At 59.7% G+C, this 18,067-nt stretch overlaps 1 protein-coding gene across 1 annotated transcript; it reads left to right on the top strand.

Moving 5' to 3' along the window:
• Positions 1-11,843: 11,843 nt before the first annotated feature.
• Positions 11,844-16,936, top strand: EN2 (engrailed homeobox 2). The gene is made up of 2 exons (XM_059656082.1): positions 11,844-13,330; positions 16,196-16,936. The coding sequence occupies exons 1-2, from the start codon at positions 12,652-12,654 to the stop codon at positions 16,510-16,512; spliced, it is 996 nt and encodes a 331-aa protein (XP_059512065.1). The 5' UTR covers positions 11,844-12,651; the 3' UTR covers positions 16,513-16,936.
• Positions 16,937-18,067: the final 1,131 nt, after the last annotated feature.

Genomic DNA, 18,067 nt, shown 5'->3' with positions numbered 1-18,067 from the left:
CTGGGGACAGGGTTTCCGGGTGTGCAGAGGGGGCCCAGGGGGTCAAGCACTGGACAGGCGGAGGCTGTGGACCCTAAGTGTGAGCACTGGCCCCTTCCAACATGACTGTCCTTAAAAGAGGAAAGAGACACATTCACAGGAAGGAGGGCATGTGATGCTGGAAGCAGAGACCACGTGATGTGCCTACAAGCCAAGGACGCTGAGGATGGAGGCGACAGTGGATTCTGGAAGAGGCAGGGAGGATCGCCCTGGAGGCTTCGAAGGAGCATGACCTTGGACTTCAGAACTATGAGAGGGCCGTCGCAGGTTTGGCTCAGAGGATGGAGCGTCGGCCTGCGGACTGAAGGGTCCCGAGTTTGATTCTGGTCAAGGGCATGTGCCAGGGTTGTGGGCTTGGTCCCCAGTTGGGGGCGTGCAGGAGGCAGCCAATCACTGACTCTCTCTCATCATTGATGTTTCTATCTTTCTATCCCTCTCCATTCCTCTCTGAAATCAATAAAAATATATTTTCATATAAGAACTACGAGAGAATAATTTCTGTTGTTTTAAGTCCCCAGGTTGTGGGCTTTTGTGCTGGCAGCCATGGAGGGGCGGGGGTGTGTGTGTGCTGAAGCCACCTCCCTGCACCCCACCTCAAAAAGCAAGTAAGCAAACCTGCTCTCGCTGACTGCTCCAGGTCTTGGCAGGGGCCCCTGTGGGCCGCCCCCTCCTTCTGCTGTTGCCTGGGGTTTTCATATTTTTCCCCCTCTTTCCTTTCCCCTGATGGGCTCAGACTCACCACTGTGTCATTGTAACTTTACTCATAGTCGTGGGAAGAAAAGAAACAGGTAAAATTAATTTTCATAATATATTTAGTTAGCCTGATGTATCCAAAATATCACTGCAATATATGATCGACATATTTTTAAAATATATTTTTATTGATTTCAGAGAGGAAAGAAGAGGGAGAAAGACAGAAACATCAGTGATGAGAGAGAATCATTGATTGGCTGCCTCCTGCACACCTCCTACTAGGGATTGAGCCCACAACTCGGACTTGTGCCCTTGACCGGAATCGAACCTGGGACCCTTCAGTTTACAGGTCAACAGTCTACCCACTGAGCCACACCAGCCAGGGCTGTGATGGACATATTCATCAATGGGGTAGTTTACACTTTTGGCCCTAAGTCCTCACATTCCGGGGTGCAGTTTACATGGAGAGCCTGGCTCAGCTCGCACAGTCTGCACACACAGCGCCCCGCGTCTTCACTGGAAAACACCTGGCGCAACGAACCTGGTCAGGTTTGCAGGGAGAAGCCGTCACACCCAAGTTGTTCCAAACGTAAGCGGGCATTTCCTAGACGCTGAGCTGAAAGTCATTTTTTAATTAATTTCAAAGATTAAATTCTTCAGTCCCACTAGCCGACTTTCAAGGGCTCGATGCCACAGATGGCTGGAGAGATGCGGTCCCACACCCCCTTCAGGTGTCCCCACACTCCCCTCCGCCATCCCCTCCCCCAAGAACGCGAACAGAGGTCTGGAGGCAAAGTCCCGCTGCTCCCAGCTCCACTCTGCCCTTCGCTCAGCGGCCCCTTGTCCACCTTTGTCACTGACAGGCTGCAGGAGGAGCTGGGGCCACAAGAGAGGAAGCAGGGAGCTCAGTGAGGGGGCAGCCAGACAGACGGACAGACAGGGGCCCTGCGCCAGGGTAGGAGGTGGCCAGTTCCTCAGGTAGTAGGGTGTATTTTAAGTGGAAGGAACACTTGTCAAAAGTCTGGGAGCTGGTATCACTTCACACCCACTAGGATGGCTACTAAGGAAAAAATCCACAGAAAACAGTAAGTGCTGTCAAGGACGCAGAGAAATTGGAGCCCTGGTGCATTGCTGGTGAGGATGCAAACTGGCGCAGTGCTGTGGAAACGGGTGGTTGTTGGGGAAACGGTAAGTAGAATTACCATGTGATCCAGCGGTCTCGCCTCTGGGTATAGACCCAAAGAATTAGAAATGTTAACACACCCAGGTTCATAGCAGCATTATTTACAATAGCCAGCAGTAGAAACAGCCCAGGCTTTCATTAATGGATGAGTGGGAAACAAAAGGCAGTATATACACACAATGAAATATAATTCAGTCTTCTCTCTCTCTCTCTCTCTCTCTCTCTCTCTCAATTCAGACGTAAATGGAAGGAGTTTCTGCAACATGCTACAACATGGATGAACCTGAGAACATTATGCTGAATGAAATAAGCCAGTCACAAAAAGACAAAAACCGTCTGGTTACATTTAAATGAGGACCCTATGCTCTCAAATTCACAGAGACAGACATATATGGTGGGTGCCAGGAGCTGGATGTGGGGAGGGCGTTATGGTTTAATTTAATGGCAACAGAGGTTCAGTTTGGGAAGATAAAGTTCTGGAGATGAAGGTTGTGGTTGCACAACAATGTGAGTGTACTTAACGTGAGTGCTGCTGAGCTGCTGCTTAAAAAATACTCAGGATGAGGCCCTGGCTGGAGTGCCCAGTGGTTGGCGTGATCCATGCCCCCAGAGGGCACCTGTCCATTCCCAGGAAGGGCACATGCGAGAGTTAGCGGCTCATCCTCCGTGGGGGCGTGAAGGAGGCAGCCTGGTGGCTCTCGTGAATGTTTCTCTCCCCCGTCCTTCCTCTCTCTTCCTCTAAAAAAAAAATAGTCAAAACATTTTTTAAAAATGATCACAACGATACACTTTATCTCCTTCTCATAATTAAAAATTAACTTCCTTTCAACAATATATGAGATCAAAATTTAGATCGGACACACACAACTTTCACTATTTAATGTTTCTCCTCGAAATATTATTGGATACAACTTATACTCTACATTTTGAGAGTAACCATCTCCTGAGCAGAGACAGCAGAACTCAAATTTGCCAAGAGGCACAATTTCCTTTTCAATCTCAGGTCTTACAATTTTCACGCTGCCAAAGCCCTGCTGGGAGTGGGCTCTCAGGGGTGCTGAGCCAGGGGGAGCCTGGAAGCTGGAGCGCTGGTGTGGGAGAGTCGGGCCCTGGGGCCTGGCCTCAGCCTGTGAGGCACCCACATCTGGAGAGGCTTGGGGCAGCCTCAGCCTTGGACGCAGGCCAAGCTGCCCTGGAGCCGAGGTCAGTGTCAGGGACAGACTGGGAAGCAGGGCTCCTTGGCAGCCTGGCCCTCCAGCTGGGGGTGTGGGCCTGTCCCCCGCTGCACCAGAGGTAAAGATAGGGACCTACAACCACCAAATCCTTTCCATTACAAAAGCTTTCCAAACTGCAAGTCACTTTCCAATCTCACCTGGTGGCAACGCTGCCCTGAACCACCGAGGTGAGGTTCCTACGCACTCGCAAGGAAACATGGATGCGCCCCGCCAGGTCATACATGCACGCACGCTGTCCAGAATCAAGAGAGTCCTGCATGCGACAGGAGTTAACGGACAGTGGCCATCCAGTGTCCTCTTCAGAAGACTGTAGTCAAGTCCACTCATTTATTCACTCATTCATTCATGCTGTGTAGTGCAGCAGTTCTCAAAATGTGGTCTGCGGATCCTGGGGGTCCCTGAGACCCTTTCAGAGGCTCCCCATGCAACTCTTGGTACAGTTATGCTGAGTCCTTGTCTACCTTTGTCACTGTGACACCGGCCCCCAAGTGCAAGCGGACAGCTGCTGAAGGACCCAGGCAATGGTGCCCACAGCTGGGGGTGCCCTTCTCACCTTGGGAGGCAGCATCAGGGAGGCTGCGCTGGTACCCCTGCTCTCCTGGGCTGGCCCTTAGCCTCCTTCCGCCAGATCCCGTCCTCTGCTCTCTCTTGGTTTCCGACCTCCCCTTACACTCTCCCGAGTCTACCCTGGACCAACGCCCTCCCCCAAATACCGGCTTTATCAGGGATGCCCGGACACCCTGCTTCAGCGATTCCCTCCCCGGGCGACTGAGGATGAGAAGGGTCACTGGGCGAGGAGCAGGAATCCCTCTAACCTCTGACCTCTCTCCTTCCTTTTAAGCAAGCTCCCTACCCCCACCACGCCCCCGGCCTCTCTCTACCCCCTCCGCTCAATAGAAAAACAGCTCAGGCGTTTAGAGTGCGGGCGGAAGGCTTAGGGGACCCAGGAGACCGAATCTCTTGAAGGCGCGCCCTTCAGACACGCAGGGGGACTTTCTACCCGGGAAGGGGCCTCGGGGCGGGCAGGCCCGGTCGGCCGCTGCTCCCCTCCCCGGCGCCCATGCGGGGGCTGCTCCCCTACACGGGGGACAGCAGGGAGCCGCCTCCCAAAAAAGACTTTAATTTTAAAAGGGGCAGTGAGAGCTTTTGGACCAACACAGCTGCTTAGCTGTGGAGACGCGCGCGGGGACGTCCTGGGCCCGGACTAGGTGATCAGCCCGGGGTTCGGCCGCCCAGACACGAGGGTCGCGGCAGCCAGAAGCTCAGAGTCCCCGCGGAGAGGCCTGCCCGGGGCGTTCCGGTGGGGAGGGGGCGGGAAACGCGGTTTCAGGACACCCTTTCACTGGGCCCGGAGGGGCGGCTTTGAAGTCGGGGCTGGGCTCGGCCCCCGCCCGCGCGCGGACCCGCGTCCCCACCGAGCCCCGCTTTGTGGCTGCGCGCTCACTGCGCGGCGCAGCGGACCGCGGCGGGCGGCGGGCGGCCTCTGATCGGTGAGCCGCGGAGAGCTCAGGCCCCGACAACGCGCCCCGCTCGCCCTCCCCGGGCTGCGCCTCCCGCGGGCGCTCGGGAGTGGGGGACACAGGCTAGCACCTCGGAGAAGCCCGCCCACCGGGAGTCCGCCCGTAGGTCAGGGCTGTGTGCCTCCCGGGCCCTTGCTGTCGACCCAAAAGTCCCGGTGGGGCCGAGGTCCCCTCCTCGCCAGCCGCCAAAGAAGACCGAGCGCAGCAGGGGCGCATCCCCAGGGGCCTGCTCCCAGCCAGGGGGCGCGGGTGCAGACCCTCCCCGTCTCCCCCGCAGGTCGGGCGCCGGACCACAGCGCCCACTCCCTCCCTCCCTCCCTCTTGGGGCACCGCAAGGCACCCGGCAAGACACCCGGCAAGACACGAGGAATCACCCCTAAAACCACGCTTCCCCGGGATTCGCTGATCACTCAGACGCGCAGGGGAGAGGGGGGAACCTGCCTCGGGATCTCCCGCCCTCCCCGGCGGACTGGCCCTCGAGGCTCCCCGAGTGTCGCCCTGGTTCCACCCGCCGCAGCTGCGAGGGGGGAGGAGAGTTCGGGGAGGGGTGAGGAGCCGCGCCCCGACTGAGGCTGCCAGTTCCGCAAGGAAAAGGTCGGGTCACGCCCGAGCGAGCAAAGGCCAGTGCCCCCCACCCCCCGGGCACACGGACCGCTCCCGCCGCGCGCGTCCTGCCAGGCCGGCGCCCAGGAAAACGCAGCGGGGCTGCCTCCGCCTCGGCTCGGGCGCCTCCAGGCCGCTCCCGGTGCCCGGGGAGGTGGCGCCCCCTCTCCCGCCGCGCAGAGCGGACCGGGCCCTCGCGCGGTGCCCGGAGTGAGCCTCCCTCTCTCCAGACCCGAGCAAGGCCCGTGCCGCCCCCACCAGCCCGGAGCCAGGGGACGCGAGGCGCCTGGGCTCCCGGACCCGGCGCAGCGAGCATCGCCGCTCCCTGGGCGCTCCACGTCGTGCCTTCCGTTGTTTCTGCTGCGGAGCGGAGACCCCCGCCAGCAGGAAGGTGGGGCCTGCATCCGGCCCAGGCTCGGGCCGGGCGGACGCTCGCCTCTGGCGCTCTTGATCCAAAATCCATCCCGGCCGCCGACCGCGGAGCGAGGTTTCCCACCGACCCAGCCCGGGCTTCACACCCGACGTTCCAGGCTGAGCTCGTCGGGTGCTTTGGAGCGGGGGCCGGCGGAAGCGGTCTCTGCAAATCAGACAGAAAACCTCAGCGTCGCGAGTGTGTGTGTTTGGGGGAACCCGAACGTTGCCCTCTGGGCGCCGTCTACCACCCTGGGCACCCACCTTCCCGCCCGCCCAGGCGCGGAGCCCCCGCCCGCACCCCCAGCCTCAGCCACCCCGAGGCCGCGCCGAAGTTGGCCCGGCAGTGAGAAGGGAGCTGCAGCGGGCGGTTAATTAGAACAGCTCGCCTGTCTCGCTCGGAACGCGGGGAGGTGTAAATCCCGAGGAATTCGGGGCATTAGCTGCATCTGCGGGAATCCTGCGCCGACCCCTCTCTTCTGCGCCGCGGAGGCTCCAGATGGCCCAGGGCCCTGAACTCTGACGCCGGCCAGAGGCTGTTGTGTCTCAGGGGATTAAGTGAGAGGAGACACACCACCTGAAACTCCATCGCGCAGTGGAGCACAGAGGCTGTCTGCAAAGACATGGGTTTTTAGAGGAACGATTGGGAAAGGAAGGGGTGGCTTTGGGGGAGAACAGGCACCTCACCGAGTGCCTCAGCGCGAAAGTGTTGCTTTGCTGGGCTTTTCCTGAAGTGGGCAAGACGGGCCGGGGAGGGGGAGCGCGGGGAGGCGCGGAGACCATCCGGCCCTGGCTGCCTGCGGCGGGTGGTGGGCTTGGTCAGCAGCCCATATGCAGTCAGCAGGCAGGCACCAGCCTGCGGGTGGCACCGGGGATCCTGGCATGTGGTTCTCGGAGCTCATGGCCAGCCTTGGTGCCCCTCCAGGGCCAGCACTGGTCCACCAGCAGTTCGGTGCTGCGCCCTGGAAGTGACAAGGTGGGGGCAGAGCTCCCTCTCCCAGACCATGGAGATAAGAATGTTTATCAGCCAGATACTCGTGCTAAATGAGCACCTCCGTCAGACCCAGTGGAATTGATCCATCATTTAATCTAGTACAGGGAATTCTAAATTTAATCCACACCTTAGTTTCACACTTTATAGTAAACCATATATTTTAATATAAAAGGTGTCCCAAAACTGTATACTCACACTTTGAATAATCATAAAGGCAGTACTTACTAAAATACATTCCATTTTCAGCATTGGGCTATCCGCTGTTAAAGTGTGCATATGCTTTTTGGGACACCCTGTATTTCTATTTGATAAAGGAACAAGTAAATCAATTCCACGACTAATTTGAACAGGTTATTTAAAAACCTGCGCCCTGACCTATGCAGTGCACGAGACAGGAGCCGCGCCCCTGTGAAGCGGCACTCCGTTGTTAATTGGGGGTCATGATTTAGGTGTTTTCTCCCGAACTTGCCTAAAACTCTGGAACTCTCCAGCCACTCCAATCGTTTTGCTAAAACACTGTAAAGCCGGTGTACATGCGTTACGGAGCCCGAGCCTCTGTGCTGACCTGTATCTTGGGGGAGAAAGAACAGAGCCCTGGTGCTCGGAGAGGGGAAGCAGGTGTTGGGCTGGGCGGGCGTTGCTTTTGAAAAGCTTGTTTTCCTTCCAAAGGTCAAAAGGCGGCTGGTGAACAGACACTAGCATTTCTGACGTTGTTTGTAAGTAATTGTAAGGTTGGAGAGAGCGGCGGCCTTCCTTCACACCCCTCACCCTCACAGGTTTTTGTTCTCGCTGCTCTTCAAACCTCCCCAAACCAGCTCTTCTATTTGCCTCTGGATTGTTTAGACCAGCGGTTCTCAACCTGTGGGTCGCGACCCCTTTGGCGGTCGAACGACCCTTTCACAGGGGTCGCCTAAGACCATCCTGCATATCAGATATTTACATGACGATTCATCACAGTAGCAACATTATGTTATGAAGTAGCAACGAAAATAATTTTATGGCTGGGTCACAACATGAGGAACTGTATTTAAAGGGCCAGAGGACTGAGAACCACTGGTTTAGACTGTTTTCTTCTGGGTCCCTGCCGTTCTGAGGGGACATTTCCCTTCGGGGAGAGGTGTCAGGTGAGGGAGCATCTGTATGACTCCCAGACGATGCCATGGCCGACCTCCCGGGCAGGGGCCCGCTTCCAGTGGGAGCCAGCTTTTCCTGGGATTGCGGACAGCACTGACACAGTGTGAGGACACCGGAAAGGGGTTCCCAGGACACATGATTCCCAAGGACAGGCCGCGAGTCTAAGGAAGGAGTCCCAGCCCCGGAGCAATCCAGGGAGGGCGGTGCGGGGCCAGACCGGCGTGAGCTGGAGGTCTTCCTCACTGTCCTCAGAAGCTCTGTTTCCAGGAGAAATAGGTTCTAGGAGGTTCTGCATGGAAGTCTCGGGCTCTGGAGACCTGCCGCCCTGTGTGCAGCTCCCGGCCTGCCCAGCCAGCACTGGGGCTGAGCGTCAAAAGGAGGTCTTTTCCCTGCGGCCTGGGCAGTAGCCTGTCTCCTGTGGGGGCCTCACCTCCTATGTGACCCCAGCACCGAGGGGGCTGTGGCTGAGCACAAGCCACTCCTGCTCCAGCCCTTGGGGCAGGGCCCAGACCAGCAAGGCCAATGCCCACCGCCCTCCTCGGCCAGGCAGCGCAGGATCCGCCGCCCAGTTCTCTGTGGCTGCGGGCGCAGGGTGCCTCTGGCTGGGCCCTGGCGGCCTGCGGCAGGACAGGTGGTGTCCTGAGGACAAGGGCAGGTGCCCACCCCCTTTCCAGGCACCGCTGCTGCCTTTACCGCTCCCTTCCTGGGTTTCTCCTAGCAGTCCCCCCCCCCCCAGGCCAGTGTCCCCAACCCTGGCCCTCATGGCTGCAGGAGAGCTCGCTCCCGCCGCCTTTGTCCGAGGGCTGGGGAGCAGCGCTTCGCTTCGCAGGACCGAGGTGGCTCTTGCTCCAGCTCAGGGCCCTACTCCTGGTTGTGCTGAGGTCAGGTGCCGCTCTCTGTGGGGCTTGTCTACCAACCCAGCGCCAATGTCCCCAGGGCGAACCCATGCCTGGCAGTGGCTCCCCCCAGTGTCCCTCGCCCACCTAGAGGAGTGTGGGAAGTGAGGGGCAGCAGAGCCTCCGCAAAAGTCACCGTCCTCTGGCCCAGTTTTAAGAAAAAGCAGGGAGGGGGCCTGGTTCCGCAGCCAGGCACCCGAGTCTCCAGGAACCCCTGCCACCCTCAGGTGCCAGGCGTTATTTGTGGCACCACTGGCATAAGTGTTATAAATCCTCCGGTCTAGAGGCCTCTTTCTGGCTCAGATCCCCACCCTGGTCCGTGCAGACCCCTGGAAGGAAGCAGAGCTGTCCTCAGGAAGCCGACCCCCTCCTGCCAGAGGAGAAGGGCTGGGGTTCCCCAGCTGGGTTTGCTTGGGGAGACACAAGGTCCAGAGGTGGCCTGCCTGGTTGCACAGAGACTGACCCTGAGGGCCTCAGCGGGTCTGGGTTGGAGAGAGGGGCGCAGGCCGGCTGGGCCCAGGACTGAGGGGACCTGCTGCATTGCAGGTCCAGGAGCAGAGACTTGGAAAGGCAGCCCTGCCCGCCCCCCCGCCGCCCACCCGTGTCCCCAGAAAAGCACACACAGCCAGGGCAATGTCCCAGATCCGGCAAGAGGCCACATTGAGCCTCCAGCACGTTTTAGAAGCTTCTGGAAACAGCTTGAGATTTCTATGTAAGACAGGATCCTCTCTGCCCCTGAGCAAACTAACTTTGTGCGGCTTTGGCCCAAATCCCACAGCCTCCCCGCTGCCTGTTGGATGGTGCCCACTCTCAACGCTGACTTTTAATGTTTGAGGGGGCTCTGGGAAGCCTGAGATCCCGCCCCAATTATTGCTTTCCTTACTCCTTTCTCTGCTCCTCCTGCACCACCCGTGCCCCCCCAGGCCAGTAACTCAGGAGTGCCCACCCCTCCTGTGCAGCCTGAAGACCCCCAAGTCCAGGTTTGCCAGGAGAGTGCCTTGCTCGGTGAGCTGGGGTCTGGGTCACAGGAAGGAACACAGCAGGAGTCCCCACCTTGGGCTCATTTAATGCCAAGGCGCTCAGAAGCAACAGTGCCCAAGAAACGAAAATCTTTCTCAGGAGGCGGCCTAATTGGTTCTCATGGGACGACTGAGAAATGAGCCTGGACCGCTTTGCAGGAATCAGAGGGCCTGGGCTGTCCCTTCACACCCCCTGCCTTCAGGAGACCCAAAGCGACTGGATGCTCCCAGAGCTGTAGGAAACTTCCCCCAGACCCTAACCACATGTCAACAGGGTGTTCCCACAAGCCCCAGCAGCCCGGTTTTCTTAGGGGCCGGCAGACTGTGGGGTGTCATTTTTTGAGGCCCAGGCAGTGTCCCTGGCAGGTGTGTGTTTAGCCAGGTAATTTGGTGATAACCCTTCCAAATGGGGGGGGGGGGCGTGGCGAGGACCATTTGTGAGTCACCCCAAGTGAGAAGTGGCTTCCCCCCCTACTTGAATCTCACAGGAGGGACTCCCCAACTGTCTCCAGAGCCTACCCACACCCAGCACCTACATGCTTCCACCCCTTTGGTGGCCAGCCCAAGTCCTCCCTCCGCCCTCCTTGCCCCTCCTCCTGGGGTCAGTTCCCGCGGGGGGCAGTGTGTGTGGCAGCTGCTGCACCTGGAGCCGGCAGTGGGTCAGTGGGTGAAAGAGGACAGGCCCCGGGGGCACAGGAGCAGAGCTGGGCTGGGCTGGGGAAGGGGAGGCCTGGCCATCACTCTGCCTGGAGGGCTGCTTGCAGACCTGCCCCTCTCCTGGCCTGGCAGCACTGGGCAGGCAGCCCCTGACCCAGAGCCTGCTCCGCACTGGCAGGGGCCTCCGCTGTTCGGCTGCCGCCTCTGCCCCTCCTCAGGCCAGTCCTGGAGCACCTGACTCCACCTCCTCTCCCCTTTCCCCTCCCCCCTCTCAGCCCCCTTTCCACCAAGGGCACTTTTATTGTGCCAATGCTCCTGCACCCTCAGAATTGCCCTTTTGGGTGTTTTCTTCGAAGTTTGCAAATTTCCATAAAAATGCATTTTAAATGATGGACAGGTACTCCTGGGGTAACAAAGGCTGTTGGGGGCCAGGAGAGAGGAGCTTCCTGGCAGGACCCTGAGGGAGGAGGGAAGAGAAGAGGAAATAGAAGTTCCATTTGGACACCTGACAGCAGCTGGAAAGGAAGTGTCCAAAGGGACAGAGGACGGAGGGGAGGGGAAAACAAATCCCCCACCAAGTAATTCCTAATCCCCCTTCGGATGGGCCCCGCTCTCTACGAAACCTGTTTAAGGAATTCAAGACTAAGAAAACGAGGTGGAAGGCCTGGGGGCAGGGCGTGTGGTTGGATGGGAATTTCCAAACCGACGACTCAGTTTTGACCCCCATGCGCCTTTATTTCTCCTCCCGCGGAGCCCGAAATCTGCTCCCGCGCTCCTCCGGGTCCACCTGCCCGTTTCCTGAGGATGGGTGTCCCCAGGGGACCTTGCCTTCTGCACGCGCCGCTCTGCACACGCACACGCACACACACGCACACTTACAATAAGTGTCTGCAGGAGGAGGGTCCTGTGCGCCAGCTCTGCGTTCAACACAGAAATCTGCCCGGTCACCAAAGTCAAACGTAAGTGACAACTTCCCTCTCCATAGCGAGGAACACGGGCTACAAAAGTCCCTTTGTATCTCGGCAGCCTATTTAATATGAGTTATGCATTTTTGTGCAAGGAATTGTGGGATTTTTCCCCACGGTAAACAATATGGAAATGTTAAAAATTGCAATCTCCCAGACCGTGTGTGCGGACGCTAACCAGGGTGACCGGAGAATGCCACCGCGGGGGTTCCTTCGGTCCCAGCGACGGGGAAAGCGCGGTGGAGCGCAGGGACGCCGACCTGGTCTCGCGGATTCGGGGCTCCCGCACCCGGAGCCAGAGGACGCGGCTGCTTTAAGGGAGGGAGGGGCGGCGGCGGCGGGGCGGCGGGAGCCTCCTGTCACCGAGCCGCTGTTGGCGCGTCACGTGGGCGCGAGACGCTGCGGCCATTGGCCCGAGGCACGTGTCCATGAGACCGGCCCGCGACGTCACTCGAGGGGGCTCTGTTAAAAATAAGAACAAAATCCAGAGTGAAAGTGTCTCAGGTTGCGCTAAGTGGCCTGGAAATTTCCGAGCCGGCGCGGAGGTCTTGGCCGCGAGGGCGCGCAGACGGCGAGGGAGCGCGGGCAGCCCAGCCCGGCCCGGCCCAGCCTCCACTTCTCACCCATGCGGCTCGGGCCGCGGGGCTCGGCGGGGCTCGGCGGGGGCGCGGCCGCACGCAGGTGGGGCGCCCGGGCCCGCAGCGGGGCGGCGGCCGAGCGCAGCGCGGGCCCGCGGGCCTCCATGTGCGTGTTGGCAGCGGCGGACGTGCTGACCGCCGGCGCCCCGCACCCTCGAGGGCCGGCCCGGGCGCGCGGGCGAGGGCGGCCGGGAGGCGGCGGCGGCCGGGGCAGGCCCGGGCGGGCGTAAGCGCCGAGGAGCGCGCTGCCTGCATGCGCGCAGCTCCAGCCCCGGGCGGCCGCGGCGGCAGCGCCGGCAGCGCCGGAGCCAGAGGCAGCCGCACGCGGAGCGGAGCGCGGAGCCCGGAGGCGCCCCGCGTCCCTGCAGGACCGTTGTGACTGCCCAGCGCCCGCGCGCGCTGCCAACTCGTGAATCTTCGGGCTTTGGGCGCGGGGCAACTCCGGTATTTTCGAACTCAACTCGTGGATTGGAACGGCTCCGCTCCGAGCGCGGCCGGCGCTTTCGGACCCTGGCCCTGGCCGCGGCCCCTGCACACGCCCGTGGAAGACTCGGCGGGGTAGAGGCGCGGGCCGGCTGCGGGGGTCCCCTTGTGCGCCGCCGGCGGGCCGAGGGCTGATTGGAGGGGTCCCCGGAGAAACGATTTGGGATTTGTCGTGAACAGCATGGAGGAGAATGACGCCAAGCCCAGCGACGCAGCGGCGGCGGAGGGGCCGTGGCAGCCGGAATCCAGCCCCAGTGGCGGCTCGGGAGGCGGTGGCGGCAGCAGCCCCGGCGATGCGGACACCGGACGCCGTCGGGCACTGGTGCTGCCAGCGGTCCTGCAGGTGCCGGGCAACCACCAGCACCCTCACCGCATCACCAACTTCTTCATCGACAACATCCTGCGGCCCGAGTTCGGCCGGAGAAAGGACGCAGGGACGTGCTGTGCCGGCGCGGGCGGAGGAAGAGGCGCCGGAGGCAGCGGCGAAGGCGGGGCGGGCGGGGCGGACAGAGGCGGGGGCGCGGGGGGCGCCGATCAGCTCCTGGGGTCTGTCCGGGAGCCCCGGCCGAGAGCGCCCTGTGCGCCGGGTGCCGGCGGGCCGCTGCCAGGCGGCGGCGGCGAGTCTCCGGGCGAAGGCGAAGGAGGCTCCCAGGCTCTCCCGCTGCACAGCGACGCCAAGAAAGGCAGCGACCCCAGCGGTCCCCTGGACGGGGCGCTCAAGGCCCGCGGCTTGGGAGGCGGCGACCTGTCCTGGAGCTCGGACTCGGACAGCTCGCAGGCCAGCGCCACGCCGGGCGCGCAGCCCATGCTCTGGCCCGCGTGGGTCTACTGCACGCGCTACTCCGACCGGCCTTCCTCAGGTGAGCCGGGGCCCGCCGCGGCAGCTCGGGGCTAGGGCGGCGCTGGCGCGGGAACTTACCGGGGGAAGACGCCAGGACCCCCCCCCCCCCCCAAGTACACAAAGACGCACACAGCGACATTTTGTGTGGCTGCCGCTGGCCCGGGCCGAGGCCCGGAGGGAGGGCGCAGGATCCGTTCGCCGAGGTGTACAGACTTAGAACGGCAGGAGCGACAGGACCTGGGCTCCCTCTCGCCTTTCGGGGCCTCTCCGCGCAGTTCCCAGCCCCCCCCCCCCTTCTCCAGCCCCTGGCTGGAGTTTATTTGGTGGGAAACGGGGCTGGCTGGGAGCCGGGCCGGAAGCTCCCCGCTCAACCCCTTCTCCGATCCTTTCAACTCAGCCTAGAGTAGACCCAGGACCCACGAGTAGCTCACCCCAGACCTAGATTCATCCTGCGACCCAGAAACCCCAGATGCAGCTCTTTCCTCGGCCCCTCGCAGGGACCGCCGTCGGAGCGGGGAGCGGGAGAGGGCATGGCGGAAACAGGCGCCCTTTGCTCCCATCCCAGTGTTATTTGCACGCCTCCCTCGGCGGAGTGCAGCACCCACCTCGCACATAGCTCGGAGGAGGGGGACCTGCGGTACCCCCCAGAGAAGGGAACTCCTCCCGGAGGCTTCCCGGCAGGGAAGGGGCAGGTTGCAGAGGGCTGTGTAGGTGCTGGAGGCACTCTCACAGGTCTGGGTTTTAAAAAGCCAAGGCCAAGTCCTCGTGCAAACCCCAACTGCACTGAGTGCGGGTCTGTGCCCAGCTGGTAACGGACCCCCTGCCCCAAACCCTCCGGTGGGTGTTCGCAGAGATTGTGTGCCCCGCAGCCCAGCCCGGGCACCCCTGGCTGCCTTGCTGCAGACTCATATGTCTCTCTCCCATGAAACCCAAATTTCTCCAGTTAGATCTGAAATTTGCTCCATTGTTCTCGCCTCCCTCCTTTGTTAATATTTAATTAACATAGTGGCTCACAATGGGGCTGGAGGAGCCTCAGCCTCGCTGGCTTTGTGCGCCCAGGAGCAGCCCGCCAAACCCAGCCCCAAGGAGCCTGGTAGCCGGTCTTCCTAGACTTAAAACAACAAACCCTGTGAGATCATGTTCGTGTTCCTGGGGTTTCAGGAAAGAGTGAGGCAGAGTTTTCTTGCTGAGGTTTGGTTCTGTTTCCAAGACTCCTACGTGTTTCGTTTTGAAAGAAAATCCAGGAAGAAAGAGAACTAAAAATTCTGCTTTTGGAGAGATTTTCTTTCGGTAAACTAGTGTGTATGTGGGGGGGGGCGCTGTTCTGTGTCTGCAGGAACCCCAGCAGCAGAGGAGTTTGGGGGGTAAGTGTGCTGCTTCTGGGGCGAGTGGAGACTGAACTGGCTCCTAGACCAGAGGCAGGTGCAGGCGCCTGGTCCTGTCGGCCTCACGGAGCCACCCCTGCCCCTTCCTGAGGCCGGAGCCGGAGCCGGCTGGCCGCTCCAATCTGCACCGTGGGGATCAAGGCCAGGCCTGGGCTTTGGTGCTGGTGCCCTCCACTGTGCGTGGATGGCGACTGGGGCGAGAGCGGGAGTGTGAGTGTTTTATCATCGAAAAGGCCAGGAGTTTGAGCCGTATAGCCTCTGGCCACCCCTCTCTGGTGCCCACGGCCCCTCTATGGGAGTCTACCTCCTCAGAGAGAGAGCTTGGCTGGGTCAGCCTCCACACCCACTGGGTCCCCAGACCATCCCCACCCCTGGGCTCAGCACAGCCCTGGAGCTGTGGACCCCCACTCCCAGGTCCTGGTGGGTGGGGGTGCAGCCTGCAGGGTGGGCTGGGAACTGGGTGGGGACCTGGAGTTCTGGCTGCCCAAGGTCTAGTCTCCGGCCACAGGCACCTTTGTAGACATTAAGGTGGGGAGCGCCCCAAAGCTGATTCACTCACTTCACAGATGGAGACCCAGGGGTGCAACCCCGCACCCCCAGCAGCCTCCACATCTCTCACACACCCTCTCGGGCGGGCGGGCGGAGTGAGCTTGACCAACAAAAAGGAAATGCTTCCCTCTGCATTGCTCGGCCTTTGCAGATGGCGGGGTCCTGGGAGCCTTACCCCACTTCACAAGTGAGGGGAAGGTCCTAGCCTGAGGAGGCTTCAGTGGGGGCTCCGGCAGGGGGAGGCAGGCAGCTGGGCTCAGCTCCCAGGCCCTCCCTCCTGTGCTGGGGACCACGGAGACTTGGTGGGGGTGCAGGGGGAGCTTGGATTGGCAGGGGTGCTTGTGCTCCTGTTCTTAAAGGAACAATAAACTTGGGCCCACAGGGCCAGTGGGGGCTGGGGTGGAGGCAGATATCCGCCCCTGCCGCCCCGTTCTCAGGACCCACAGCCCTCGGCACCCTGTGGGTGTCCCCTGTGAGGTTCCTGTGGGAGCCCCTCCACAGCCCCCAGAGCTTCTCCTGCTACTCTGCACGCCCCCATTCTTTCCCCCGTCTCTAGCCCAGCACCTATGCCTACCCGTCAACTCCTGGACAGAGCCTCAGGAAGGGCTAGGAAGGCCAGGCCAGGCGTTGCAGGGGCTGCTTTCCTCCAGGACTTGCCCTTTTATCTGGTGACTTCTCCATGCAGTCTGCCCTGCGCCCCACTCCACCCTCACTAGGCTTCACTGGCCCATAGCCTTCTTTCCGGGAGCTGGGACCTGATGGTGGTTGCCAGCCCACGCCCAGTCCCCCTAAATCCAGCCCAGAGACCTTGGTCGCCTCCCTCCGCAGCCTGCGTCCCCCGGCACTGGTGGAGTGGCACTGGTGGAGTGGCACTGGTGGAGTGACCTGCGTCTGAGCCGGCAGGCAGGTCTGCAGCCCCTGACCAGCACTCTCTCTCCACACTTCCCCAGGCCCCAGGTCTCGAAAACCAAAGAAGAAGAACCCCAACAAAGAGGACAAGCGGCCACGCACAGCCTTCACCGCGGAGCAGCTGCAGAGGCTCAAGGCCGAGTTCCAGACCAACAGGTACCTGACTGAGCAGCGGCGCCAGAGCCTAGCCCAGGAGCTGGGCCTCAATGAGTCGCAGATCAAGATCTGGTTCCAGAACAAGCGCGCCAAGATCAAGAAGGCCACGGGCAACAAGAACACGCTGGCGGTGCACCTGATGGCGCAGGGCCTGTACAACCACTCCACCGCGGCCAAGGAGGGCAAGTCCGACAGCGAGTAGGCCCTTCTTCTCCCTGCGTGTCTCTGTGCGCGCGAAACAATGCAATAATTTAAAGTTATCAAAAAGGGCAAGTGTACAAAAATTATACCAGCATTCCTAGTGAAAAGATCGTGTGTTAGGTATGGTTCTGCAATATTCTATGTGTATATAATTTACAGGTGATGTAAAATCCAAAATATCTGACTATAAAATATTTTTTTTATTTTTGTGTGTTTATGAGATTATGCTAATTTTATGATTTTATTTTTTTTTTCGAAAGGGGGCTGCTTAGGGTTTCATCTTTTTAATCCCCTAAGTTCCATATGGGACATGGGACGCTTTTTTAATTTCAAAAGAAGAAAAATTAAAACAACTTGCTGAAGTCCAAAGATTTTTATTGCTGCATTTCACACAACTGTGAACCGAATAAATAGCTCCTACCTGGTCTATGAGTTCTGCCACTTTGTTTGTATGGTCGTGCCATGGGCAACGGGAGGGGCCGCTCCTGCCGCAGCCCAGCCTGACAGGGCCCTGGTGGGGATGGGGCTGCAGGGTCCGTGGAGGAGCAGGGCCCTCTCGGGGAGAGTGGCCGTGCCTATTGCCAGGGCCTGTGCTAGGCAGCAGGCCCACAGTGGTTCTCAGCCTCACCACAGGCCGCTCCATCCCCCCTCCCGCACCAGGCCCGTGAGTGCTAGTCTGCATCTGTATTTGTGTTGCTGTCCCCTGTCCCTCCGCCCACAGCTAGCGCCAACTCTGCGGCCTCAGCGCTAGGGCTTCGAGCAGAGGGGTGACCCTCCTCCCTTCAGCCCAGGCCCAGGCCTCTCTGCTGCTCCTCCGGCCCCTCAGAAGCCTGTCCGGCCCCAGAAGGGGCGGAGGTCCGTCTGCCAGGCAGGTAGGAGGCTCCTGGCAGAGGTGGCCTCTCCTTGCTTTTTTTTTTTTTTTTCTGTTTTGTGCCCTTCCTTTTTTTGTAAGTGGTCACTTCTGCTACAGAGAGCATCCGAGGTGTGTACATATGTATGTAGGTGTGTACACACACAGACAGGTAGGTGTATGTGAGCCCCCAGTTCTGGGACATATGGCTACCTTGACTTTTAAAGGTTCTCTGAGTCCTCAGGGATCCAGAGGAAGGACAACGTGTAAATAATGATTTCTTATCGCTTTCTGTCTTTTGTTTTTAAATATACATTTTATTTTTTGAAGGTGTGGTACAATGTAAATTAAATATATTCCATATATCCTCACCAAGTACATATATATATATAAACAAACACATTATCTTTCTATATAACGCCACACTGTCTTCTGTTTAGTGCACAGAAAAGAACCACGTCCAAACGTTCCCGCAGCCAGGACGCGGGGCCTTGCGGGCCCTGAGGACGGAGGGTGACTTTCTCCCTTTGCCTTAAACCTCTTTATTTTACGTTGACAACACTTTCACTCTGTACATAGTAGCGTAAACCTTTTTCAAAAGGAACTATAAAATCAAAAAGTTGTAATTTAACATTCTGTGAATAACCATCTGCTGCTTAGGAAACGCAATGAAATGATATGCCTTTTTCGCAGGAAGCAAAGTTTT

This window comes from Myotis daubentonii, chromosome 10 (genome assembly GCF_963259705.1).
Source record: "Myotis daubentonii chromosome 10, mMyoDau2.1, whole genome shotgun sequence".
NCBI lineage: Eukaryota > Metazoa > Chordata > Mammalia > Chiroptera > Vespertilionidae > Myotis > Myotis daubentonii.
Note: the sequence above shows the minus strand (reverse complement) of the source record. Positions and strands in the feature narration are given on the sequence as shown.

Bases quoted from the DNA above. Each gene is read 5' to 3' on its own strand.
- EN2 (XM_059656082.1), top strand. From the start codon at position 12,652: ATGGAGGAGAATGACGCCAAGCCCAGCGACGCAGCGGCGGCGGAGGGG. The intron at 13,331-16,195 runs GTGAGCCGGGGC...ACACTTCCCCAG, and splicing joins CTCCGACCGGCCTTCCTCAG to GCCCCAGGTCTCGAAAACCA.